General features: G+C 56.4%; 10 protein-coding genes across 10 annotated transcripts; 3 read left to right on the top strand and 7 right to left on the bottom strand.

The window, feature by feature from the left end:
* Positions 1–771: 771 nt before the first annotated feature.
* On the top strand, positions 772–1509 carry N657DRAFT_566883 (uncharacterized protein; the record flags this gene model as incomplete). The annotated part of the gene is made up of 1 exon (XM_062788459.1): positions 772–1509. One exon carries the CDS (start codon positions 772–774, stop codon positions 1507–1509), a length of 738 nt encoding a protein of 245 aa, XP_062650457.1.
* Positions 1510–2051: 542 nt separating this feature from the next.
* N657DRAFT_640546 (uncharacterized protein) lies at positions 2052–3071 on the top strand. Its single transcript, XM_062791985.1, has one exon. It carries the CDS (start codon positions 2305–2307, stop codon positions 2629–2631), a length of 327 nt encoding a protein of 108 aa, XP_062650456.1. The 5' UTR covers positions 2052–2304; the 3' UTR covers positions 2632–3071.
* A 1063-nt stretch (positions 3072–4134) lies between these two features.
* On the top strand, positions 4135–4756 carry N657DRAFT_566934 (uncharacterized protein; the record flags this gene model as incomplete). Its single annotated transcript, XM_062788467.1, has 3 exons — positions 4135–4313; positions 4382–4416; positions 4479–4756. The coding sequence occupies 3 exons, from the start codon at positions 4135–4137 to the stop codon at positions 4754–4756; spliced, it is 492 nt and encodes a 163-aa protein (XP_062650455.1).
* A 495-nt stretch (positions 4757–5251) lies between these two features.
* On the bottom strand, positions 5252–6028 carry N657DRAFT_687117 (uncharacterized protein; the record flags this gene model as incomplete). The annotated part of the gene is made up of 2 exons (XM_062796871.1): positions 5252–5926; positions 5996–6028. 2 exons carry the CDS (start codon positions 6026–6028, stop codon positions 5252–5254), a joined length of 708 nt encoding a protein of 235 aa, XP_062650454.1.
* A 741-nt stretch (positions 6029–6769) lies between these two features.
* N657DRAFT_630667 (uncharacterized protein) lies at positions 6770–8785 on the bottom strand (the record flags this gene model as incomplete). Its single annotated transcript, XM_062790992.1, has 1 exon — positions 6770–8785. One exon carries the CDS (start codon positions 8783–8785, stop codon positions 6770–6772), a length of 2016 nt encoding a protein of 671 aa, XP_062650453.1.
* A 1232-nt stretch (positions 8786–10017) lies between these two features.
* N657DRAFT_610616 (carbohydrate-binding module family 48 protein) lies at positions 10018–13507 on the bottom strand (the record flags this gene model as incomplete). The annotated part of the gene is made up of 4 exons (XM_062790335.1): positions 13123–13507; positions 12809–12944; positions 11766–12114; positions 10018–11684 (listed from the first exon to the last, which is right to left on the bottom strand). The coding sequence occupies exons 1-4, from the start codon at positions 13143–13145 to the stop codon at positions 10018–10020; spliced, it is 2175 nt and encodes a 724-aa protein (XP_062650452.1). The 5' UTR covers positions 13146–13507.
* Positions 13508–14606: 1099 nt separating this feature from the next.
* N657DRAFT_566591 (uncharacterized protein) lies at positions 14607–16739 on the bottom strand (the record flags this gene model as incomplete). The annotated part of the gene is made up of 4 exons (XM_062788437.1): positions 14607–15217; positions 15300–16177; positions 16252–16404; positions 16459–16739. 4 exons carry the CDS (start codon positions 16737–16739, stop codon positions 14607–14609), a joined length of 1923 nt encoding a protein of 640 aa, XP_062650451.1.
* A 777-nt stretch (positions 16740–17516) lies between these two features.
* Positions 17517–18467, bottom strand: N657DRAFT_640540 (uncharacterized protein). Its single transcript, XM_062791984.1, has one exon. The coding sequence runs from the start codon at positions 18137–18139 to the stop codon at positions 17717–17719; it is 423 nt and encodes a 140-aa protein (XP_062650450.1). The 5' UTR covers positions 18140–18467; the 3' UTR covers positions 17517–17716.
* Positions 18468–20426: 1959 nt separating this feature from the next.
* On the bottom strand, positions 20427–21389 carry N657DRAFT_567104 (uncharacterized protein; the record flags this gene model as incomplete). The annotated part of the gene is made up of 2 exons (XM_062788481.1): positions 20427–20919; positions 21109–21389. 2 exons carry the CDS (start codon positions 21387–21389, stop codon positions 20427–20429), a joined length of 774 nt encoding a protein of 257 aa, XP_062650449.1.
* A 1503-nt stretch (positions 21390–22892) lies between these two features.
* N657DRAFT_653132 (uncharacterized protein) lies at positions 22893–24326 on the bottom strand (the record flags this gene model as incomplete). Its single annotated transcript, XM_062794376.1, has 3 exons — positions 22893–23566; positions 23624–23798; positions 23856–24326. 3 exons carry the CDS (start codon positions 24324–24326, stop codon positions 22893–22895), a joined length of 1320 nt encoding a protein of 439 aa, XP_062650448.1.
* Between the last annotated feature and the right edge of the window lie 888 nt (positions 24327–25214).

The following is a 25214-nucleotide window of genomic DNA, read 5'->3' as shown; positions in this document are numbered from 1 at the left end:
TGTATAGTAAGTTGTTGAAGGTCCGGCAAGCCCAAGGGCACAGCGGTGTAGGAATAATTAATAACATATATTAGCATGTTAGACAACTTATTTCATGTTTGTTCCTCACGTCTTTATATTCTTTCTTTTGGCAATCGTCGGTCAGATCTCGCGTTCAGTTCTCAGACCAGACTTGGACGTTGAAGGCTGCTGTGATAAATTACCAGCTTTGAAGACTGAGAAACACGTGCGGTACCCCACAGCGCCAGTGCCAGTGCTCCGTCGCTCACCTTCCGCCAATCGCTCAGAGACGATGGTGCTAAAGGAACGACACCCAGCAATCATCAGTCCCTAACCCTCGGGCCCTCTCCCAAAAGATTATTTAGGCCCAGGCTTGATGACAACACACCCCTGCACCAGCAACTCGTCGCCCGGACCCTGAAACACAAAGTCGGACCCCTATTTCGAGAGCAAAGCGCCCAATACGCCGCATCGCAAAGCGTGTACAACGCACGAAACACGGAATACGGACACTCATTACTTATATCTACTGCAACATCGGGACTCCAAGTCGTTCCTCTGCAAACAGGCTCCGCTCCGGGCCCACCCCATCACCCTGGCTCTGCTCGGCCAAGTGAAAACCCCTCAGTCGAACAGTCACGGTCGAGACCCCTTCCCGCGGCATTCGACAACGACCAACACCAGAGAACGTCGGGCAAAGCATCGCGGGCTTCGTTGGATTAGGCCTTTCCGATCACCGTTGCTTCGTCGCACCAAGTTTGCCGAACCGAAATGAGCGTAGAGGCGAACGAGCTTCTCGATGCCTTCAAGGCCGCCGCTCTGTCGGTAACGAAGCTGTATAAGACTTCAGCTCAGGCCCAGGCCAAGTCGCGAGCAGACGGGTACCAGGACTGCTTAGAAGACTTGCTCTCCTTCCTGGACAGCGTGGGCTCGCAGACCGACGCGGGCCTCCAAAGAATCCGGAAATGGGCGACGGACCGGTTAGAGGGGCGAGACGCCACATCCCCACCAATTGAGAGTGACGACGAAGCAGAAAGATCCGATGCTCAAGTTTCTTCACCACGACTGCAACGTGCCGTCCCCGCCTCGGTGCAACGGCTAAGGGACATTGTGGAAGAAGAAGCGTCCGCGAGAGAATCATCAGCACCTCCCATCCTCACCACGACCGTACCGGCTCCACCTAGTCCCGTGGTGGAGGAAGTGGAGATCGCCGTCCCCTCCCAAGATGCCTTCAACTTCCAAGCATCCTATCCTTATCCCCACGACGAAGCGTTGCGGCTTGCCAACCTCAACCTATCCGACTCTCAAACAATCAGCGCTTCCAACACCCGGGCGACGCCACGGAATGGTAGGAACCGGAATGGGCGGGCAGGAGGGAGGACTTCGCTGGGGAGAGGGGCCGGGCAGAAACGAAAGGTCAACCTAGCCGAGATTTTCGACCTCGGCAGTTTGGAACACGGGAACGGCAAGGACATGTTTGGCGGAGGCAAGCGTAGCCGCTTTGCATGACGGGATGCCGACTTTTGAGCCACACATCGACATGGGATGCCGTCCATCGACGGGATCATGGGGTAGTGCTTTCTTTACGAGAGGAATGGGAAGCTTTTTCTTCTGCATTGTGTCGCATTTTTTTTTGGAGCGCATGGGGCAAGGTACGGACACGGATTCAACGACCTTTTGGGATCTGAAGGGGGAATCATGGGAAGTAAGTAAGCGACGGTATTTACCTAGATGGAGCATATTGGGGCGTTCTGCTTGATACCACCCAAGACGACATGATATCTCTCTTTTGTATGTACGCTTGCTCGCATGGGGTCGCCGTGCCCCTGGCGTAGTCTTTGACACTATTCAGCTATTGCAACGTCTCCAGAAGAGGGCAAACCACTCAGCAAACTGTGCCGGCTTGTATGGTTCTCTTCTCTTCAAATTTCGTTTTCAAGTGCTTTAGTAGTCACAAGATCATTCAACTCAGATTCAGCATTTCATTGGCCGGATTGAAATCCGTTCCTTGCTTGGGACGCTTGACTACCTGAGAAAGCGGGCACAGAGCCTCAAGCTGCCGTTAGGCACCGCCATCCTCAACACCACATTCCACGCCAACACACTTGCTCGTTCCTCGTCATCAATATTGTACTCTGACATGGCAATAAGCCCGCAATAAGGAGGGGACAGTTTAGGACCCAACCTGCATCTCCCTCAGGCAGAAAACATACCTAGGACCCGTAAAGAGGAAAAACTCCGTCTGGATACGCAAAGCTCCCGTACTCAGTCGAACAACCTTCTCATAGCTTCAGTCCATTACAAATGCCCTCCTCCACCTCCTCCGTCCACCGTCCCTCTTCGAGCCGACCCGACTCCGACCCAGCAGCAGCACCCCCGACGAGGTCTACTACCAGTACCTACGATCGCCGACGCCACCAAACCAAAGCGCTCCTTTCGTCCTGGGCGAAGCACTACTTTTTATTGGGCCTAGTCTCCCTTGACGTGACCGCCATCTTGATCGACCTGCTCATTGAGCTGGTGGCGTGCAACCTTGGCAGCAAGGACGAAGCCTGGTGGACTGGGCCAAGGGGGCGCTGCATCCGCTTGCGCTGCTGTTCAGTACGCTATTTGTGGTTGAATTGGGGGTGACGGTGTGGGTTTTGAGCTGGCGGTAAGTTGCCTTGGGCTTTCAAGTTTGATGTATCTACCGTAGGCAGATGGCTCTCAGCTGTCAAGAAGACTGAAATGCATGTGTGTCCTAGGTATTTTCATGATTTGTTTCATTGTTTTGATGGGGCTGTCATCACCGTTAGCTTCGTTGTGGATGTGGTGACGAGGGAGGGGTATTGTCGAGGAGATCGCGTCGATTGTGATTGTGTTGCGGCTGTGGCGGTTGGTCAAGACCATCGAGGGCCCAGCGCGGGGCTGATGAGAGGATGGAGGAGATCAAGGCGAGGGTTGTAGAATTTGAGCGTGAGAATGCCGATCTGAAGGCCCCGATTGAAGAGGTCAGGTGAACGCATTGTGAAGGTTATCACATTGAACCAGGATATCGAGGTATGCCCGCCATGGATAGACCCCTTCACTTCATCCCCCCCCAGGCAACTGATACTGTAGCTTTGACTTGCTGTGAGTTCGTGTCGGCATCTAGCAGTGCCCCGTGGCCATGTCACAGACAGCGGTCCCAGCATCTCTGTCCTAGCTGATGTGCAGTCTGCCGACGATGATCCGTGAGCATCTCACCGAGCTTCCCTAAATGCAGGCGAACGACTTGTGTCGACTTCTAGGCAGGTAAGCCGAAGAACTCGTGTATGCAATGCTGGCCCACATCTGCATTCTGAGAGATCCGAGTCCTTGACGATATCAGAACACAAAAGATGCAGGTCGAAGACTCGAAACTGAAATGGCAGGCTCGGGAGGAGCTTGGCAAGGAAGCTTGCATTTGCGGGTTCCCCGGTCAGCGGCCCGTGGCATGTCGGCCAGATTTGGCCTGGGCCTGGCGAATCAGGGGGCGGGATGTGGGCCAAACTGCAGCCGTCCAGTCTTGGACAAAGAAACACGCGAGACCCGCATCCCAAGTTTCTTTTGACACAAATTACCCGATGAAGCCATCGTCACATTGGCCCCCAGCTGAGTTCAATCACAATACCACAGAGTTGTTAACTAGACTACTTCGTACTTCTCACAGAGACAACATGACTGGCAGGGTGCAATTGAAGGGCTCGACGGGCAAGCCATCAACCATGCTGTGATGGCGAAGTCCGAGCGAGCCAGGGACCAGGGTGGACAAGGAAGTGGGCCGCGGCGAGATCTGGAAGATCGGGAGACATTGGCATTGGATGCAGGCGACGCCATGCCCATGTTGGTCGGCTAGCGTGCCTTTAATCTCCCCCATCGTCCATTCTTGAAGACCTCAGTGCCCCCTTTCCCTCGCTCTATTCACCTCAGACATTCGCTCCTGTCGTTGCTGTAGCTGTCGTCGTTGCCGTGTGAGACTCCCCTCATTATTTCTGTGGTTTGTTGACTTTCGCCATTGTATATTAACATTCCCTTCTGGCAAAAGGAGGTAACCTGTTCACTCGCTTCAACTCCACGCTCGTTATCTCAGCAACGTATTGTTTCGAGGAATCCATCCCGTGCACGAAATACAAGATGAAGGCCATTCTGCTCCCGCTCGCTGTCCTGGCGTCGTGCGCCATGGCCCAGACGACGACTGGCTGCGCCGCCAATTACATCGTCGAGGCCTGCCTCAGCTCCGAGAACGCCAAGCTCAATTCCTGCGGAAGAGAGGAGTGGGAGTGCTTGTGCCAGCAGTGGAAGAACATCATCACGTACGGAGCCATCAGCCCCAATAGTCTCAGACGGAACCCTACGCTAACATGGCCTACCCTGGCATCAGCTGCTACAACAACTGCCCCAACGACCCCCGGCAGCGTGAGTCAACCCCTTTCCCGTTCTTCTCCCCTGCTCTTTCCCGTACTGACGCCTTTTCCCAGACGAGAGCGCCGGCCAGCGCGACATCTTCTGCGGTTACGCCAGCCAGTACTCCTCGAGCACGACGAAGGCGTCCCAGTTGGCGACGGCGTCGACAACGGCGGCCGCGGAGAGCACGCAGGACACCGAGCAAAACTCGGCGACGCGCACCGGCTCGCAGAGCGGCACCGCCACCAGCACCGGCAGCAATGCCGCCAACACCAACAGCGCCGCCTACCTCGCCCTTAACGCAGGCGGTGTCCTGGCCGCTGTTGCCGGCGTCGTTGCCGTTGTGCTTTAAAGCGAAAACACGTGCTCTGGACGGGAGGGACGTGGTGGAGTTTGTGTGGGGAAGAGATGCGGACGGGGAACGCGTCTCGACAACTGCCGAGTTGTAGGGCAGGTTTTCTTCGGTCGGGGTTGGGGTGTTCCGTCAAGAGTCTATTGACCTACGAAACAGCCTTTCCCCTTGTCTCGCTTGTCGGAAGGCGAGGAAACGCGTCGGAGAAGGGAGGAGGCGGATCCCAGCCCCATCCGTGATTGTTTTGAACTAATTCTCAAACATGGGAGCCTAAACCAGTTAATCAGTAATCGGATGGATTGGTATTGTTGTCTGCCAGCTCTCTCACACTCCCCAGACGCCTGAACAGTTCATTTATCAATGTAGGGAGCCAGGGCAAGGCTTGAAAGATGCTGTCCAAAGCCTCACTCGACAGCCACGCGAACTGACTGGAAAGTTTGACTATGACTTTTGTGTGCTAGATACCTTACATATCATATAGATCCAACCGCCCTCTCACGCCGATTCATCACCCTTCAAAGGCGTATACCAACTCTTCCCCTCCCCCTCGACACCACCCATCTGCCTCGGTCCGGCATCCCGTCCCTGGCTACCCATGGCCGCCTTCAGGTCCCGCGTCGCCACCCGTGTCGGATCGTCCATAGTACCCGGCTCCGGCAGCGGCCCGCCCTCGGTGCCGCTGCCCTCAAACCCGCCCTCGGTCAGGTTCTTGCCGTGGGGGCCCGCCGGGTCCCGATAGCGCTGGTTGGGCACGTAGCTGGGCGCCGCCTGGCCCTGCGGTTCTTGGATCGCGCCCGATGAGGATGCGCCGGGCATTGTTTCGAATGTGGTCGCGCCGAGGACGCGGCCCTCTGGGTTACCGCCGCCGCGGGGGTCGGAAGACCCCTGCGGCGGCTGCTGCTGCTGGTCCTGTTGCGGCTGTTGCGTACCGGTGCCGCGCGATGTCTGCTGGCTGTCGACGATCCCCGAGGTCGTCTTGTTGGCGGCGGTGCTGCCTTGGCCGGTACCGGCGCGGGACTCGGACGACGACTGCTGGGATCGCTTCTGGCCCTGCTCCATGCCCGAGTTGGACGCAAATGCTCCGCCCCGTGCGGCGGATTCGGCTGCGAGCGACTCCTGGGCCACGTTGCCAGGGCCTTCCTGGTAAACGGGTCTGTCGCCCGTGGTCACCTATGGCGAAACGTGTCAGCTGTTTGATGTTGCAATGTGTGGATACGGAAAAGGGAGGTGATGCGGTACCTTCATGCCTGCGCTAGGAGCTTTGTGAGACATGGTTGAGGGATGAGAAATCTGTTTAATGTTTTGAGGTCTGTTTGCACACTTCGTGGCACTAGAGTATCGTGGCTTTGACTACGCAAGGGCTACGGTCGGGCGGCATGAGGTTGAGTGCTCTGACTCTCAAATAGGGGCTGGGCCTCACTCAATGACAAGAATGACATCAGCGCGTGATGTCATGGCGACGCTGCTGTGCATTGCTCTTCCTGACAATCAACTCACTCACGGAAGTTCAGAGAACAGGTAATAAGACGATCACTGAGCGATCGATGACTTCATGTCGGTTGCAGCTGGGGCCCGTTGTCTACGGTACAGAGGTACCTCCAGCTCGTGGGGCAACCTTTTAAACAACCACCTCTATGATGCTGAGCAATAACACGTGGAATCAAAGCAGAATAGTACCCTTTGGAAGCTTTGTGGAAGGAAACAAGCCAGTTTGGTAACAATATATAAATGGTGCCTTAAAAGGGCGCAACAAACCGCCAGTGGAAAAGCCCATCTCGACAAAACGCTGTAGGGTACCTTAAATAATCTTTGACTTCACAAGGTGAATACACCAATTTCACGCCGGGGCGCCATCACCGTAAATCGAACCATGCCCCGTTTCTTTCGAATACAAAAGACGCCATTCATGCAGAGTCCCGAGACGGCAGCTCGATGAAGGCCTCTCCCCCATGCTCCTTCGGATAACCTCTAAGCTTCAAAGCTGCAAGAACAAACTCTGTCCGGCAAAGCCAACTAAAGACCCCTTCGACCACCTGTACTCATCAGCGTGATCTTCTGCTTCTTTTTCTTCTTGCCGCCGTTTCCTCCTCCTCCAGACGCTCCAACACCAGCCCCGGCGGCTGCGCTGCTCGGAGCACCGTCGGATTCGACGCCCAACGCCTCAAGCTGCGCAGCAATGTCCGCAGCACCCAGCGTCTCGAGAACATCAGTATCCTTCAACCACCCATCATCGACCTGATGGCGGGGTGTTGCGAAAATCTCCTCGCGCGGACCTGCAATTAAGGGTGTTCCCCAAACAGTCCTCCGGCCCGTCGGACTGGTGCTCATATTCGCGAGCGACGAGAAACCCGGTCTAGGGTTTGGCGGCGTCGTGCCGCCGGCGCCAAGCGGAAGGAAATCGTTCATATCTACCGGTGGCTCATTGACGCCTACGCCAGAGGAACTGCCAAACCGCACCGTCACCCCTTCGTCAGTGGCGCCGCCGTCGAGATTCCTCCTCGCGTCGCGAATCGCGGCTGCCTCGAGTCGTTCCGCCTGCAACCTCTCGCGCTCCTCCTGCGTTGCCTTCTCCCGGTTGCGCCTGCGACGGCGCTCAATCTCGTCCGAGAAGGTGGCCAAGATCTCCGGGGGGACGATATCCGTCCAATCGCACTCCAGGAAGCTGATCAGGCAACCTCGAGGTAGATGGCCGAGATATTTGGCCCGTTTCCGCAAGGCCTCGTCAACCACATGGCCGGTCGTGATGTGTTCCACCCTCGGCAGGAGGGTGGAAGGGAAGGCCGAAAACGAACCGTACTTGGTCTTGAGAATCCGGATATCCAGCGGTGAGAGGTACAGATGGGGCGGGGAGGTGTAGAAGTAGAAGTCTTGCTCGACTTGCTTCGTCTGGCTCGGTCCCGGGGTCGCGGTGGTAAGGGCAGGTACCGGTTCCGTCTCGCCAGACTCGGCCAGCTTCTCCTTGGCCGTCCTGATGACCCTGATCGCCTTCTGTGTCCACTCGTTGTCCTCGTGATAGAGGAGCTCGTCCTCCTTCTCCTGTCTCAGTAGGTCTTCGATCTCGCGGTCAAACTGCTCTACCATGTAGTCGCTGGTGCCTCGCATGATCCTGGCATAGTCCAGGACATTGGCCGCAAAATGCCATGGAATATCCTTGCCCGACTGTAACACGTCGGCGGCGCCTTCCTTTGGCAACGCCAGCGTGCTTCGGCCACTCCGCATCATGAGACGAAGAATGACGTCGTCCCCCTTGCGGGGCAGCGGGCACTCCTGGCCGGCATAGAACCTCACAGGCCGCACATCAGACAAGTAGATGGCGTCCTCGCAAATCGGGCACTTCCTCCACCGACTCTGCTTCTTGCCCGGCTCCTCACTATTGCTGGTGTTCATGAAGCGCATCAGGCAGGGCAGGCAAAATATGTGCCCGCACTTAGCCATGCGTGGCGAGATCGGGTCGGAGAGGCAGATGGGGCAGGACGCCTGCTGCGACTCGGCCGAGGCGATGACCTGCAGGACATCGCCCCAGTCAAGATGCTGGTCGGCGTCGGCGGCTTGGGCCGTGTAATTGCCGTTGGGGGCGACGACGAAGCGGTAGTTCGCATGGATGTAGCGAGCCTTGTCGGCGGCATGGTAACCTGAGCCTACGCCCCAGGAAGGGTTGCGTCGGTAGGAGCGGGAGTAGGATGTGTGGTGACTATCGTGAGGGCGTGGGGGCAAGGCGTAACTCATCAAGTGCGTGATGGAAGTCTGGCCACGCCGGCTCGACGCATTCCGCAGAGCACGCATCTCGGCCAATGCGTCCTCGTCGTCAAGGTGCCTCATGTCTCCCGGCGTTCCAGCTCGCCGCTGGTTCCGGTGTTGCTTTTTCGAGCCCTGACCTTTCCTCGGGGCAGCCTGAGGGTGCAGCGGACTCTGCGACGGACGCCGATTAGTGTCGAAGCTTGTATTGGAAGTCGCAGGAGCCGATGGCGAGTGGCTCGCTGCCGCTGGTGCCGATGGCGCCTTGCTCGGAGCGGATGGCGTCGCGCTCATGTTGGAGAGGTAAGTTTAGTCGAGGGAACTGCGACAGAGCTCTGGCAGGTACCGTCCACGGTAGCCTGCGTGCAGGTCTTGACGAATAGTGGTGTATGTATGACCGTCCGTTGCGAGCTCGCTGCCGATGGGTTGACACGACGGGGGCGACCGGAGTGGTAGGTAGTGGGTCTACCCCTTCCGGACCTCTGCGAAAGCACTTCGCTAACGGGTCAATGGCTTGCGAATTGGTCGTCGAAATGGCCAAATGTCCTTCCCATAATCAAACAGATAATCTTGCACTTTCGGCAGTACCGTTATGTTTGGGCATAGTTCGTCTTCGATGGCGACGGCAAATGGAGTCGGAGGGGCCCAGTCTGGACCCCACGGGTGTTGACGGAAGGAGGAAGAGTCACGACCGATCCGCGGGGCAAAGTCCATGATTTGAGCCATCGGCGGAGTGGCTCCCGAGCCCCGGCGAGCACTGTGTCAGGTGACTTTTATGAGTGAGTGTGTCATTGGGGTGATGGCTTCCAGCGACACCCAGTAACACACCAAGTTAGGCCCTCCAGTTGATCTTGGCCATCCGTACCACATATTGATGGGAACGGTGCATTCCAATTTCAATCTGCAGTCTTTCAAGTCCACTTGCTCGACCTAAACGACCATTAGAAGACATGGCGCTCCAGTTCCTACTAGTCATTGTGCGCAACACAACGTGTCCGTGGGGTGGCCTTTAAGGTAGGGTGCCCAATGCAAGACGTCAGCGCATGGCTGGAACAAGCGAAATCACAGATCCCTTCACAACAAGCAGCTTTGAACACCAGCATACCCATTTACTAGGCTGAATCCCAATATACCGATCCTCAAGCCAAACAAAAAACATTAACACTAGACAAAAAGCCACCCCCCGAACTGAAAACAAGCCATGGTAATGGGGCTGGATATCGAGATTACTCGAGCCTCCCACACAGTGACACAAAACCAAGCTTCCGACTTCCCGCCAATTTCCCAACAAAACTTCCATCGCCTTTGGTATGACCAACTCGAGTACTAGACAATCACCGTGAAGACAAGGCCCTCCTAATCACAAAAAAACATCATTACCCATCGTCACACTGCCATCTTGGAACAACCCTGCCACACAGCCAACAAAGATGACCCGAGAGCAGATATGATACAAGACGGATGCCCGGTGAAAAGACGGGGAATAGCGAGCGAAGGGAAAAGGGAGGATGGGTTGCCGCGCAAGGCTACTTCAGCTTCTCCTTCAGTTTGTTGAAGAAGCCGCTGATCCTATGCTTCTTCTTCTTGTCCGACGTAGCCTTGCTCGAGCTGGCGCCGGCGGTGGTGTTGGTGGTGCCGTTGGGTGCAGCGTGTTTGGCCGCCGCCTCAACCGGCGCAGCCTGCTCGGCTGTCGCGGCTTGTTCAACCGCAGGTCTCACAGCCTCAATCTCCGTAGGCGCAGGCACAGCTGTGGCCGGTTTAGTAGGCTTTGTCTCTTCAGTCGCCTTGGGAGTCTCTGTGCTCGGAGCCACATCGACGGCCTTCACTTCCTCGGTGGGCTTTGGTGGCTCAGCAGCCAAGGCGGTCACCGCGGGCGCACTGTCCTCGGTGGGCTTGGCTTCTTCAACAGGCTTTGGCGTTTCCGAGGGCTTGGCCTCGTCGACAGCCTTGACGGCCTCAATAGGCTGAGGGGGTTCTACAGCCAGAACCGTGCCCTCATCAGAAGGTTTCGGCTTGGTCTCGGCTTGGGGGGCCTCGGCAGGCTCGACTTTAGGGAGGGTCTCGATAGCCTCCATATTTGTCACAGCCGCAAGCTTGTTCTCCTCGGCAGGTCTGCTCTCCCCGGTAGGCTTGGTCTCCTCCGCTGCTTTCACCTTTTCGGTGGCCTCCGCCGACGATCCACCGACCGCCTCGGCCGGCTTCACCTTCTCAAGCAGCTCGGCTTCGTACCCTTTCTTTTCTTCCACAGCAGCACTGTTAACAGCAGCCTCCGGGCTCGCGCCCGCCTCCCGCATGGACTCCTTAACCTCGGCCGGAACTTCCGGAGACACGCTGTCAATGGCAGCCTTCTGCTTTTCCTGGACCACAGTCTCGGCCTCGTGGGTGGCGCCCGGCAAGACTCCCTTGACAGCATTGGACAGGCTGTTGGCGGCGTCGGTTGCGACGGTTGTCACCACGGACGCAATGTTAGCAGCAGCATCGCTCGCCTGGGCCGCAACCCCAGCGGCGGCGCCACCGGCCTTGGTCGCAGCACCAGCCGCAACGGGACCAGCGGTCTCGGCCGCGGTTATCGCCGCACCGAGCGCCACTTCGCCGGCAGAGGTCGCCGCGCCCAACGCCGCTGCGCCGGCCGTGCTCGTAGCAGCGAGCACCGTCTCAACCCCTGTCTTGTCCGTCTCGGACTTCTCTGTCCCCTTGCCAGCGGTGCCCTCCGACGTCGACGGAGCTTCGGGAACCTTTGCCAGGAGCTCATCTTCAACGGCCGCCTTCTCCTTCACTTCCTCACTATTGGCGCTTGCCTCCGGTTCAACCTCTGCCTGCTCTTGACTCTTTTTGACGATGTCAGGAACCTTGGGCTCCAGGGGGACCTCGCCGGCCAGATTGGCCGTGGTTGATTCAGGAGCGACGGTGTTGATGTTGACGTCGTTGGCTCCCGTGATGGGCAAGCTCGACTCGGGAATCATGTTGCCTGTAACGTAGGGAAGAGTGGTCTCAACGCCCGGGATGCGATCGCTCTTCTCGTACGATTCCTTGTCAAGAGTGACGTGGCTGTCCACGGCGCCGGCTGAGAAATCCTTGGGAACTTGCTCGCCAGGCTGGAGTTTGATGGGATTTACGGCACCATCGGCGGCTGGGAGCGGGTCGACCTTCACCTCTTTGTTGAGGTCGGCGGCCGGCGTTTCAGGAAAGCTGCCTGGGAGGCTGTCGACTTTCTCCTCGTTGCCGCCCTTCTCCTCTTCTTCGGTCTCGGGTGCCGGCGACTGGGGAAAGTCACCTGGGGTCGAGGCCAATGCCTGTTTGTCTTCCAGCGGAACAGCGGCGGCCAATTGGGCTGTTGTAGAGTCGGGGGCCGCCGAGTTGAGTGTGGCAGCAGCACCTGAGCTCCCGCCCTCTGTGACCTCGGGCTTGTCCTTCTGTTGTGCTTCCTTCTTGCTCTCCAGAGGCACAGCGCCAGCCAATTGAACCGAGGTGGAATCGGGCACGAGGTTGTTGATGGCCGCAGCCTGGGAAGCTTCCTCGACCTTGTCCATTTGTTCCGGTAGCAGGATGTTGTTGACAATTCCTTGATCGTCTTTCTCTTGCGGCGCAGTAGTATCGAGTTCCCAGCGTCCGTCGACGACAAACTGTATGCGAATGGTGCGTCAGTAATCGAGTCTGATGCTGGTGCGATGGCATGAAACGGCCAATGTCAATGTTGTCATGCGCAAAAGAAGCGGGGACCATGCCAGCTTTGAAGGGGAGGGCCCGGGCGCGAAAAGAGGGGTGATGTCAAGCTTGTTGGAACAGAACCATGGCAGCATCCCCTGTCCCCGTTCTGGGTCACGGGCCAGATGGCTGTTTTCGCAGCGCCCTGCCCAGGGTCCCACACGGGTTGCCGCTAAAAGGAGATTTGCTCCTTCGCTTGTGATCGCCCACCATGTTCTGCTCACCCTTTCATGCCTGCGCCGGTCTTTCCGGTGCAGTTGGGTTGGAAGGCGCACAAGAGCAATGCGTCATGAAGCCCGCGCCCAGCATGCTAAAGACAGCAATGTACGCTGAGAACAGTATTTGAAACAAGACCAGGGCAGAGTCATCGTCGAGTCCTTTCCTGCGACGCGACGTTGTGCGGTGGTCTTGGCGGAGGATGTTGGCGGGGCGGGATGGGCGTCGCGGGGCTTCCAGGTCGACCCTCACCGAGCTCACCGCTGCTTCGGATTCATCGCGCCTTTTTGCGAGGCAGTCCTGGCGGGTTGATATAACGCCGGCCTGTCTCGAGGCAAACTCACGGTTCAAGAGGGGAATCTCGAAACGTGGTGCAAAATGAATCAGCTCACTGACCTTGTATACGATCTTGCCAGGAGAATCCGGGAACTCCAGTGTTCTTTCAAAACCCTGGCCAACCCGGTCCAGACGCGTGGTTTTCGCCCAGCTGTCGAAGGTCCCCGTCACGAAGACTTCGTCCGCTGGCTGGGGCCTGTGTTGAGCGCATTCAAGTACCAGTGTTAGCCAGCTTCCCACAGAAAAGATGCAATGAATTCGTCATGGAGCGGGGCCCAGAAGCGCTGCCCGGGGAGCAGCGACAGCCAGAAGCTCTGCCTGCCGGATGCAAGCTCCAGGTTCCTGGGACATGAATGATTTGGCGTGAAACTGACCACTTGAATGTGAAACTGCGCATGGCTGGTGGAAATAATCGATTGATATGCTATCGCGACGCTCGTGTGCTTGGACCGGGCAGGTGGTTTCGAGGTGGAGCTTCAAGGCAGTCACGATCTGAGAGCTTTGAGAGCTTTGGTGACTTCCTGGGACTCGGAGGTTTGAATTGCTTGGTCGGCCAAGAAGGCAAGGAAGAGCTGTCGGTCAGAGAATGTGTCGCACGGTCCAGTTGCTGATTGGCGAGCTGATTGAGAGCCGAACTCGGACCTGACGTCAGTCACCGAATGAGCATGGGAAGGGGGAAAGGTGAGGCTAAGGGCTCCAAATCAAAGGAATCGAAAACATTTATGTTATAAATGCTGAATGCGAACATATGACGGTAAAAGGAAGAGAATAGCTCAAGCTGGAATTGCTGCGAATAACTCGAAAGGCGGTGACTGGGGTTTTCTATCAACGTCTTGCTGCATGCAGCTATTTACAAAGCGCAGCGATTGCGCAAGCCAAGGCCAGATTTGCAGCAGGGCGAGTCAGCTTCAACCTTACATCGAGATAACGCGAAAAATTATACCGCACAGAGCAGTTGTGGGTGCTGATGCAGGGTCTTCGGAAAGAGGGGAAGCCTCGAGAAAACAAGCAAAAGAGTTGGCTATAAGGCCTTGCATAACAAGATCATGCGGCGTCGAGGGCAATGATCCCTTTTGTATCCACGTACTTGGAGTCTTCGACGACTGCCAGCCGGAGCTATCATACAAGTCAACCCTGGTTTGTTTATTAGCGCGGAACTCAAATAGTTCAGGTGTTACACATCGTCTTCTTTCACTTTGACATAGTTGACTTGTATCTTTTTCTTTGTTTCTTCATACATTCCGTTAACTTCTTCTCATATCTCGAGGTAGTACGAACAAACCAGGCCTAGACTGTAGCTGTTGTTCAATGTTCGCGGCAATTCCCTTGAGGTGTTGACCAACTAGAGTAGACAGCGGAGCGCCGGGTATGACCGAAGTATTGCTCCTCCGGATGGTCGACTGTCGCCGAGGTCTGGCGAACTGGAAGGTAAAGGTGTCGTGTTTCAACCTGCGGCATTCGCACCGGGTACCGATTGTCGGGAGCGGCGTCGTTGACCGGACCTCTGGAAAAAATCGGATCCATCATCGCTGCCAGCCCCGGGCTTCTTCGTCTGGTGCTGCCAGACGGTGCCGTGACGTCTGGTCGAGGTGGCGGAAATGGCTCGTGATGCGATCATGACATTGATGGTTTTCCACGATACCGATCCGGAAGGAAATCAATCACAGGTAAGCGGTATATGAGTTGAAAGAGTCAGACCCGAACGTAATGCCGACTCAGTCCCAGGAGGATGAAATACAAGCAAGAAATTCAAGGTATCCAAAGCAGGCCTCGACGTCTTTTAGGGTCAGAGAGCAAAGTGTAGTGTAACATGAGTCCATTTAGACCTGGGAGGTTTCAGTGAACCTAGGGGCTATACCTACCAACCAAACTGTTCACAATGCAGCTCCACAGCCGGACCATCGCCGACAATCAGTCTCGCCGTCGTATCCTGGACAACCCGCATCAGCCCGTCGGGCCCGCACGCAGCAACCAGCACGCGCCCATTCCGCGGTGTGCTCCCAACGGCGTCGCGGATGAGCGATGCCGCATCCGGCCTTCCCGCCATGACCGCGTACTCGAAAAAGGCGTGTGCCGTCCCGTGGGCAGCAGTAGCGGCGATGGTGGTGCTGGTCGCGTCCTTCTTCTCAAGCGCTGCGCCATGCACTCGCTCAACCCGCGTCTCGAGGGCGCTGCACTCCAGCTCCTTCTCGACATCACCCCGGGAAAGACACGGCCAACGGAGCGAGGATGCGGGGATGTGGGTGCCGCCGTTTTTCTCTGGGTCTGACACGGCCGGCGATAGGGGAGGTGAATCGGTGCCCTCGGAGGATGAATCCGAACCGACAGCGGGCCCGCGGTGCCCGCTCCGGTTAAGCAGATCCGATTCCGATAATGAGGTCCGTGTGACGTAGAGGGAGACATTGACTCTGGGTGAGTGCGGGTGCGCCCGCAGGAGGTCCAGCTGTTCTCTGAACCAGGAGAGGTTTTCTGTTACCCACCAAAACTCGTCAGTACCGCCCGGATACACGACGCGTGTAGCGATGTGGGTAGTATGTGGGTGGGGACTCACCATGGTTCTTGACGGCCCAGATAAACACAATGTCCTTTGGCGAGTCTTGGTCCATTCTCTCGAGGACGTTAACCGCCAGCCCAAACGTGAATGTAGCACCTCCGCCCCCGGCGATGAGCACGATCTTGTCGAAATCCATTGGATCAGGAAACGTGCCATACGGGCCGTCGATGGACGCCCTCACCGTCGCGCCCGGATGAGCGGCCGCGTACTTGTGGAGGTCGCTCGTGAATCCGTTGCGTGCCTTGACCGTGAACTCGACGGGCGAGCTCCTGTGAATGGTAAAAGGATGCGTCTCGAACTGGCGGATGGCGGGAATCCAGACGAAGCAGTGCTTCCCCGGTTCGGCCCTTGCTGGTACCTTCTTCATGACGACCTTGGTGCCCCCTTCGGGAAGGGGGTGCAGTGTCGCCTCGTTGTTGGCGCTGTAATACAAGATCCTGCCGGCCCTAATGACCCGGTCGCTGAACCACGTCGACGCGGCAATGAGGGTGACTAGGAGCGTTTTGTTTGCGAAAACGGGTTGGTGGAAGCCGACCGCCACGACGGCCACGACCCAAGAGGATATGTGCGTGACGTAGAACAGTTCGTATCGGAGACGGCGAAGGAACACGGCAGAGAAGATAACGCTTAAAAAGGCGAAACCCGCCACGATGGCAGCAATCTGACCCCTGTCGGCGTAAATGGCGAGGAGACGTCCTTGGCTGTTGAAGAAGGCTGTGTACAAGGCGGCGTGGGTAACCATGGCACCAAACACGGTATAGCCGGCGATCCGGTGCAGACAGTTGAGCCTCTCGTACGAATAGGCCGTTAGAAAGGCCAGGGGGGTGTTCTTGAGGGCCAAAAACACGACCAAGACCAGGTTGACTAGCGATGCCCTGTGCGTCAACGCGCATGAGTACGTGCTCGATGGCAGGATATGGGGGAACCGGCAAGAAGATGGCGAACGTACCAGCCGAACCTATGAGCTAGACTGCCCAGAGATTTGGTATCGACATTGGTGAATGTGATGGCCGCATTGATGGCGACGTAGGTTGTGACGACAATGGCATGCCCAGCGGACTTGAACCCCGTGATCTTCCGGATCAGTAAGTTCCTTAGGAGTCTGGATTGGTCAGCCGGTGTTCCTCGAGCAAGTCCAGCAAGGAGTATGCCCTACCTCGAGCACGCAACGAATGGAAGTTCCAGTACTCCAGCGGTCCGGTTTGACCCTTCCGCCTTTGCCCACAGCCAGCGAGTCCAATGTAGGACGACGAAAAGCGCCATCAGACCGCAGATTCCGGCGGCATAGTACTCCATCATACGCTCCGTCACCGCCTGTCTCTGGGCGAAGTAGGCCGCCATGGCAGGGTTGCTGTGTCCATGGCTTCCGGTGTCTCCCGCACCAGTACTTCCTCCATGCCCACCGCCGCTCGAGGGGTTGCCGGACGTCACCGTCATTTGGTGAGACTAGGTCGGAGAAGAAGAGTATGCTCTCGTCGTCCGTCAGGAAGTTGAAAAGATAAAAGCCAAGGAAACTCTCCTGACGCGAGTTCAAGGGCAGTGAGCCAGTTTATACGGAACAGGATCTTGCGCTGGAGCGGAACCACATACCGAACACTCACGACTAGCCGTTGAGAACCAAGACGGTCTAGATCGCATATCATGTGGCAGTCCCTTCGTCCAATACCTGGAATTTACCTGGCCTTCCAGCAACGCCATCTTGGCCCACGGCAAGTTCTGTGCCGGGTCTCTGAAATAGAATAGGCCGAGTGGGGCGTGGTCCTTGACTCATATCCGTGGACACGCACAGGTGAGAGCCATAGCAGAGAAAGTATGGCTCCCAGAATGAGATCTTGATTGCTTCAGTGTCACATGGGTGAAGCTCGGTGTCTAGGGGTCGTGACGGTTACGGCACTTGAGACTCCTCCGTAGCCACGACGGCGATGGCATGGATGGCAAGTTCCGGCAGCCGACGCAAGGGCCTCCCCGAAGAATGCACGTTCCGGTAAGCGTTTGCCGTGTGCCTGTACAAGTGACAACCATTTTGGGGTTGTCAATACTATCAGCTTCCGATCTGGGATTTGGTCAGCTTGACAAAGCACCGAAACTGCTGCCTCGTTGCAACGAGGTCGCAGGAAGGCGGCCACCGTTGGATTTAGTTGCAGATACCGGTAGGCGGTTGGGATGTCTCGCAGGAAAGTAGGATGGTGCACTCTGGCTAAAACTGGGATAAAATGGGAACCGAAGAGTTTGGCGGTTGGATGCTACTGTACTCGGTACTGAACAAGCTAAACAAGCAACGTCCCAGACTCCCAAGGGTGCACCCCCTACGGTCACCCCAATCAAGCTTTTACCCCACAAATGCAAGCAATATCGATTATCGAGGCCAAACACGACAACAGGAATCTCCGCAGCAGACCAGGCAGGAGTTCTGATTATGCTGCAGCTTGCGGGGCACTTGATGACGCACGGCCCTCGCCACGTGAAGACATGTGCGGGACAGATAGGCGAAAGCGTAAGCGGATGACAGCTTGATCAAGGCCCCAGGCGGATAAGTAAAACGTGCGAACAACTAGGGAGACCGCATGAAGGATAGAAAGTAAGGGAAGTGAAGCCAACGACATATACCAGTCAAACCACCGATTTGCCGCGACGAGCTGGTTTGGACCAACAAGCATGACTTGATGAACCGCGACGATCATAAAACGGCATAACGCGTTAGCGCGGCAGATGGTTGCGGGAGTATCGTTCCTTGATATTACGACGAGCGATAACAGAAGTCTGATATATGGCGGCAGTAACAAAGCAGGCAAAAATGAAACCGGTCCAGGGATGTCATGCAGCATACAGTCCCTCATTCTTTTCGTACTATATGGGAAAAGGAAGAAGAACAGAACAGAAAAGAAAATCTATCTGATAGAGTCGACCAATACATCAAAAAGCTCACCGACCTGCTGCCTTCCCCGATCGTCACCGGTGAGGAAGGTTGTCGGCATACGAAAACCCCGGGGGCGTCCCCCAGGTGGACTTATCCGGTTCGAACATGTGCCCTCCTAGAAGGTCAAGCACTGCCCTGCAGCCCCGTAAGGAAGGGGCTGTTGGAAAGTATTATGCGAAAAATTGTTCATGTACTGGTGCTGCAAGGTGCTCTTAGTTTGTAGAGAAGTACGCGTTTGGATGACTTTGTACAGGACATGAATTCACAGTGCGTTGGATGCCGTCGGTTTATGCTCTTGACGTTGGGAAACTCCTCCGCGCCTTTCCCGAATGGGAAACCTCGCAGCGGGTGGTGCAGAGCCCTGCTGACGCAGATCCTCGAAGGACCTCCCACTTTGAGAGTCCCCAACATGTCCAGAACACATCGCAGATTAGTGGACAGAACCTTCAATCTCGGGCTTTCTTTCCTTGAACTTTTTTATTGGCTATCTCTACGAGTGAAAGTCCAGTCGGTTCTGTCGAATACTTTGGTGCATAGCATTTTCCCTCTCCAGCGTTTGACGACGATGGGACCTGAAACCTACAATGGCAGCCAAGCAACGTCAAGGTGCAACAAAACTTCCAGAGACGGCCGGTTGGTACCAATCATGGCAGCGCCGGGATGCCGCTTTTTGGACTGGTTCCGGAACACTCTCCGGTCCCTTCCTCCATTCCAAGGTTCGCTGAACTGCTGTCGCGGGACGGTTCACCGCTAGTGCGACCTTCCGCCGTGTTCATTCAGACCACGACCTCTTTTCTCACAGATTCGCACTACAATATCGCTTTGAGAAAGCGCACATGCCCCAGGAACGAAGGTGATGTGTAAGCCTCTTCTAAGCACACATAAATTTGAGTTTCACGTTCGCTAAATCCTGGAGGTTTCCTGTTGACCCACGCAGAGTCCACGTGCTACCTGCAAAGGAGGTGGGCTTATGCTCGCTTCCATCCTTCGGCCGGAAGTGCTCCAACTTCAACCGCTGTGCCGCATCACGCTACAGGCAGCACGGATCCTATCGCTCCTCGTTGGCCGCTGCCACTCCATGGTAACTATTTACTGAGACAAAGTCGTCGAGCGCACTCCTCTTGTTCTGATCTTGCGCATACGAGTGACGCGACACCTATCGGTTGCTGAGACGGAATCAACACTCGTCACCGCTTACTGATACTTCGACTCTCATGAGCTACCCTGCACTCAGCTGCTCTGCTACTTCCGCTCCGACGTTCGAGGTGTCCACGGCGAGATCGAGCAGCAGGAATAGCGAAAAGAACGGCCGCCAGAACAGCAAGCCCACTTACGAAATACCGGAGCAAGATGAACCGCGACCCAGCTTCATCCCAGCTCCGCCCACTGACAGCATGCTTTTCCCTTACCCCCAAACCGCCCTTTATAAACTAGGTCCGCATTCCACCAGTCACCAGGGGCTACTACTACTTGACCGTGATCAAGCGGGTAGGGCGTGGGCTGTGAGCTAAACACACCCCCCCCCCGCCCCCCGTCGGTCCGACTTGACTCTCCGGAACTTGCTGGTTCGATCCATGGCCGAACGCCGAACCGCCGCTTTATGAAGTAAAACTCCCATTGGGGGATTGGGGGGTTTTCGTAGCCACTGACCTCCGTAAGGGGCTCAGTGGTGAGCTTTTTGTGTTTGCTTTCTCTTGCTTCTTCTTTAAAGTATCGTTGCTAAACACCACCGAGGCGATAGCAGTTGATACTTGATAGTCGAGCAAAGCAGACAAATTTCTTGGCGACCGTCATGAGTGGACTCCTCTTCGATTGTTCTGAAGCATGTAGAGCGGCCTGGCTCCGGATTGGGAAAGATGATGTCGTCTCCGAAGAGGAAGGGTGAAACAGGGAAAAGCGAAAGATCGAATTGTTACCTCGGTCCAATCTGTTGAGACGCGGTAGCAGCTAAAGAGACGCTGGAAAGGTAGGCAGTGGGCTGGAATTGGGATGATCCAACGATCATTACCAGGTAAGGTCTGATGCCTACTTTCAAAGATAAAGCATAGCACACGACTCGAATGACTTGTACAGGTAGGCATGCCTTATGATTGTAACCAAAACAAATGCTAACGAATACCCCCAACCGAACAACGTATCACACATCAATGTCGTACCGTACCCTACGCCTCCTACGATCCTCGAACATCACTGGGCGGAATCACGCACTACCCCATCACCGCACCCGAGGCGAGAACACCAAGAAACACAACCGCAACTTCAAACACCATAAACTTGACCCATGTGCCAAAGATGAGAACGCTTCCTAGGCCGTTATACCCTCCATTCACGTACCCCCCGTACCCGTCCGCCAGCCGCTTGCTGTGCAGCATGGCCTCGGTAACAAGCCACACCAGCACAGCCATGGCGAACATGACACTCTTGATACCAAACAGACCACCACGTTGGTTGTGAGCAGGCTGGGGAGAATCCCATGCCCTCTTGCCATCCTTCAAGTTACCGTTTTCGGCATCCGTACATGCCTCGAAGCAGGCCTTGAGGTCCGAGAGCTCGGCCTTCACGGCGTCTAGCTCCGCCTCGAGCGAGGCAAGCCTCCCCTCAACAGCGTCTCTCTCCAGGCGTAGCAAGGTGAGGCCGCCCTGGGCTACGTCTCGAAGTTGGGCTTCAAGACGCTCGATCTCTTTGCGCAGGTCCTCCTCGCTCAGGCCCTCAAGTGAGCGCTCTCCTCGCTCGGGCTCGGACTTGCCGGAGGCGTCGTTGTCCTCCCATGGCGTCTTGCCGAGCGCCGCGGGCCCAGAATCGTTGAAGGGCTGAGCATGAGACGGGCCGCCCATGGTTGAGGGCGGCTGTTCGGGTTCGGCGCGGCTGCGGCCTGCAGGGTCGCGGAACAGATCGAATGATCCCGGTTCGTCTTTGGCCTCTTTCTGGTTGGTTGGGGAGTGGATTGTCGTTGTTGGCTTGTTGGCTTCGCTTGGGGCGCCGCGGCCTCGCCTCATGTCCTGGTAGTAGGAGATCATGGTGTCCCTTTCTCTATTGCTAAGAGACCGCCCGAGTACTGCCTCGGACCGTCGGATTTGATCCCGCATTATGATGTCCGTCATGGACTCGTTCGAATCGGGAGAGTCCTCCCCCATGAAGGGAGCAAAGCGGGCGCCGTCGGCGTCGCCCATGATGAAGACAGGGGGTGGTTGGGTTTGAGAGGTCATGGAGGAGGAGGAACCGTCGTCTTCTCGTCCAGTCCCTGGGGAACGAAGCGGCAGCGAGGCTCTTATGTTCTCGCCCGATGCATATGGCCGGCGGCGCTCGGATGGTGACTGATGAGTTGCGCTCAGCTCGGAGACGTTTGACGCAGCGGGTGACGGCTTCTGCGTTTGCCCTGTTTGTTTGTCTTCTTCAATCACCCTCCGTTTAGTTGGAATATTGGCCAAGGGGTCAAGCTGAGATTGTGTCGCAGCCTCCTGGCCTGCCTCACCCTCTTTCCTGTGAGCCGCTGTGTCTGTGGGTGAAGTCTTCACGCTCTTCTCGGCCTCTTTCTCAGGCTCCGTGGAGGCAATTGGGAATTGCTCCGTCTTGAGCGGTGTGCGTCGGGGCTGCCTCAGGGGCAAGTCCCCCGGTCCATCTTTGAAAAATCTCTCAATAACATGGCTGCTACCCGAAACACTGTCGACAAGTTTCGCTGACGTAGATTGTTGAATCTGCGTGTTTGAGCTTTGGTTGCTTTGCCGATGGTCCTGGACGCCAAGGGAGCTCCCAGCAGTAGAACCGACAGACGGTGTTGGAGATAAAGAAGCGCTTGGTCCTTGGCTGCTAAGCACATCTTGATCCTTTTCTCCCACAATCTTCCGCTTGGCTCGAGCGATCCTGGAGCGTTTTGGCATTATTACTTTCAGTTCGAACGCTTCAGACTTAGTATTTTTTAATAGTCAAGTAGTGAATGATGGTTGATCTTTGCAGTACTTCGGCGTGGACAATTCTAGGAGTTGTCAGGCTGATGAAGCTCTGTCTCACATCTTGGTCGTAGCTCAAGAACCCTATATAAGCTATCACCTAACAAAGCGAGATACCGTTGGACTCCTTCGTAAATATGTGCAACATCATCGAACTATTCAATGTAACCGTTTCAGGCATGGACGCTTCTAAATTGAGGCTGGGTTGGGGGAGGGGGGCCGGGGGGTGGGGGGCGACAGAGAACAAAGGAAGTGGCAAGGCCCGTTGGGTTGAGGCGGAGGCTTTCAGCAGGTGATGCTTGGGTAGATGATTCTTGTAGCAAGCACGCCGTTTCCAGCTTATGGAACTCCTCCAAGCAAGTCGACAGGCCTGAATTGATACCGTAGAGATGGCCGTACACACCTGCTCGGGATAATTTCTTTTGCGAACCCCTCTGGAAGTCCTTCACATAATTGAACGGGCAAACCACCGCAAATGAGTATCAACCACGCGTATCTGCATCATGGATTCCGATACAAAGAAGCAAAACGAGGCCTCAGCCAAGTCAAGTAAACGCCTATTGCGCCGTGCTCAAGTAGATATCCTAAACCCAAAAAGTCGAAAGTGTCGCCTCATTGACCACACTAGCAAGCCTGAAGCGCCCACTCCGGGTCCAAAACAAGACTCAAGACATTTGCTCATCCCCAGATAAAAACTCTTCATGGGCGAAAGCGAGTTCTGTACCATCACCACAACGCCTCACTATCCACCATCTGAACCCCGTCCTGACCAACCCACATCCGCCTCTTCCTCCCATGCTCCCCAGGCGTCGGCCCGGGTGTCATCCACAAGGCCGAGTCAAGCCCCGGGCTCTCTTGCGGGGCAAGAAACGGCGCCGCCTGCGTAGGCGACGCATGATCAAAGGGAGGTCGTTGATGAACGGGATTGTTCCTCGGCGAGATCAGCGGCGGCGATATGAGCGGCGGCGTCACAAGCGTAGGAGCGTAATGAGGCGACGGGTGTGCGGGCAGCCCTGGTGTCATCCCAGCCTTTGGCGTGAACCCCGGGCTGAATCGTGGCGATGTGGAAGAAGGGGACGGGAATGGCAGGGAGACGATGTGTTGATTGATGTGAGAGCGTCGATTGCGGCGGTGATGGCGTCGTAGGCGTAAGGGAAGCAGCGCGCCTGGTGGCCGATCTGAGGAGGAGGAGGCCACGGGGGACGTTGCTGCCCAGGCAACGCCAAACGACCGGCCGGCTGGGCAGACTGCTAGGAGAAGGGCTGCGATGAGGACGAGGGTATCGTCGAGGAGGAGAGAGGTGAGCTGTGAACGGGCGAAGCTGCTGGCCAAGCCTTCGGCGAAAATGGCTACCCGTACCGCTGTACGCGCCAAAAGGAGGAGCGCAACTATCTGAAGGCCTGACGGAACGTCAGTACACAGTGTTTTCGCTAATGGAGAAGGGCTGCTCAACATACAAACTATGAAATACTTGAAACGCCGCGAGAGATAGACGAGCGAGTGTGTGTCGTCAAGGATATAACGGCGATGCGAGAGTTTGTATCGAAAGTAGCGATATGTACCCAAGAAGGTCAGAAGGCTGACGGCTTGGAAGGCAAGGCCCGTGAGGAGAATATTGAGCCCTTGAGAGACCTAGAGAACCTGTCAGCAAAAGAGAGATATTACCTGCTGGATATGGAAATAGCGTACCTCGATAGCCGTGCTGGCAGTAGCAGCAAACCCGATCCCGACGGACTGAAACGCCAGCATAAAAATGTCGAGTATGAAGAAGAGTATCGTCAGGTACACAGGATCCGACACGAGCTGGAACTCCTGGCCATAGATGACCAAGACATGCGGAAGAACCTGGTTCACGGCAGATCCGACGAGCACGGCGCCCCAGTGCGTCCCAAGGAGGTGTACGGCCGAGTAAGCATGGCTTGTCGGATTTGCGACCAGAAAGACCCTGGCGACATGGCCGACGACTTCAACGAGAAGGGCCGCGAGCAGCAACGAAGCGTGCACTGGAGTCTTGTACCGAAGCCCTGCGTATACGACGGGAGGGATCAGGGCGGCGAAGGCAGCGAGCATGAAGGCGGTGCCTGCCGGTGCCGTCCCGTAGGGCAGCGAGCCCGTCGGGACAGGGCACAGCTCCCCTGAGCAGCCTCCGACGGCCAACATGGCGCCGAAAGAGTTGGAGACGCTCTTCCCGTCAGCGATGTTGGTGGGAATGGGCCGGCATCAGTCAGACAGAGACTGATGGCCTGCACAAAGGAGGGCGCGAGTGCAAGAGGTGCCATCGGCGCAGATGAGCGCGACTAGAGGGGACAGAGGAGGTGGTATATATGCTCACGGCTGGCGGTGCGGGACATGTTTGTCAAGCGGCGAGCCCGACAGTCCGGCACTTGATCTTCACGGCGCTTAACCTGCATGACGGGCTGCGGGACGGAACAGGGGGATGATCGAAGAAGGCAACGGCAGAGAAGGCCGACACTCAACGGCTCCGGCCCGGTCCCTCATCGGCCAGATTCATACGTGCGGGAGAAATCCTTTTCCGACGGGAACAGAGCATCTGCTTCATTGCCATCATGGATGAAGGTATTCTGCCTACAAGGTAGGCAGAATATGTTGCTTCTGTCCGCCGGCCAGTAACTCCGGAATGTAGACAGGTCTAAGTTGCATGCGACGTAACCGGACTGTAGACAAACGCGCCTTGCAACCTCGTCGGTCTGCGGCCAGGCTGCCGAGTCGCTGCATGCATCGCTTCGATGAAGGCCACCTTGATCTCTGCCGCAGGAGTCCCGGGCCGCCAAGAGCAAGTTGCGGCGCGCCACATCAGGCCTCGATTGGCTATCTTCGATGCAAGCGGGCGTGCTGCTGGGCTGTTGGTCCGCGACTGCGACCAGACGTGCGCAATTCTCAGCCAATCCGGAGCAGAATCACGGCGGAGGATGATTAAGGCGTGGCGTCCTACCGTCGTCGGCAAGAACAACTTTTGAAGAGGGATTGCATGCTGCACAGTGTGAGAAGCGACCGGGGTCCGGGAGAGCTGTGCTCGGCTGCCTTATC

Source organism: Parathielavia appendiculata, assembly GCF_033297405.1.
Source record: "Parathielavia appendiculata strain CBS 731.68 unplaced genomic scaffold N657scaffold_2, whole genome shotgun sequence".
Lineage (NCBI taxonomy): Eukaryota > Fungi > Ascomycota > Sordariomycetes > Sordariales > Chaetomiaceae > Parathielavia > Parathielavia appendiculata.
Note: the sequence above shows the minus strand (reverse complement) of the source record. Positions and strands in the feature narration are given on the sequence as shown.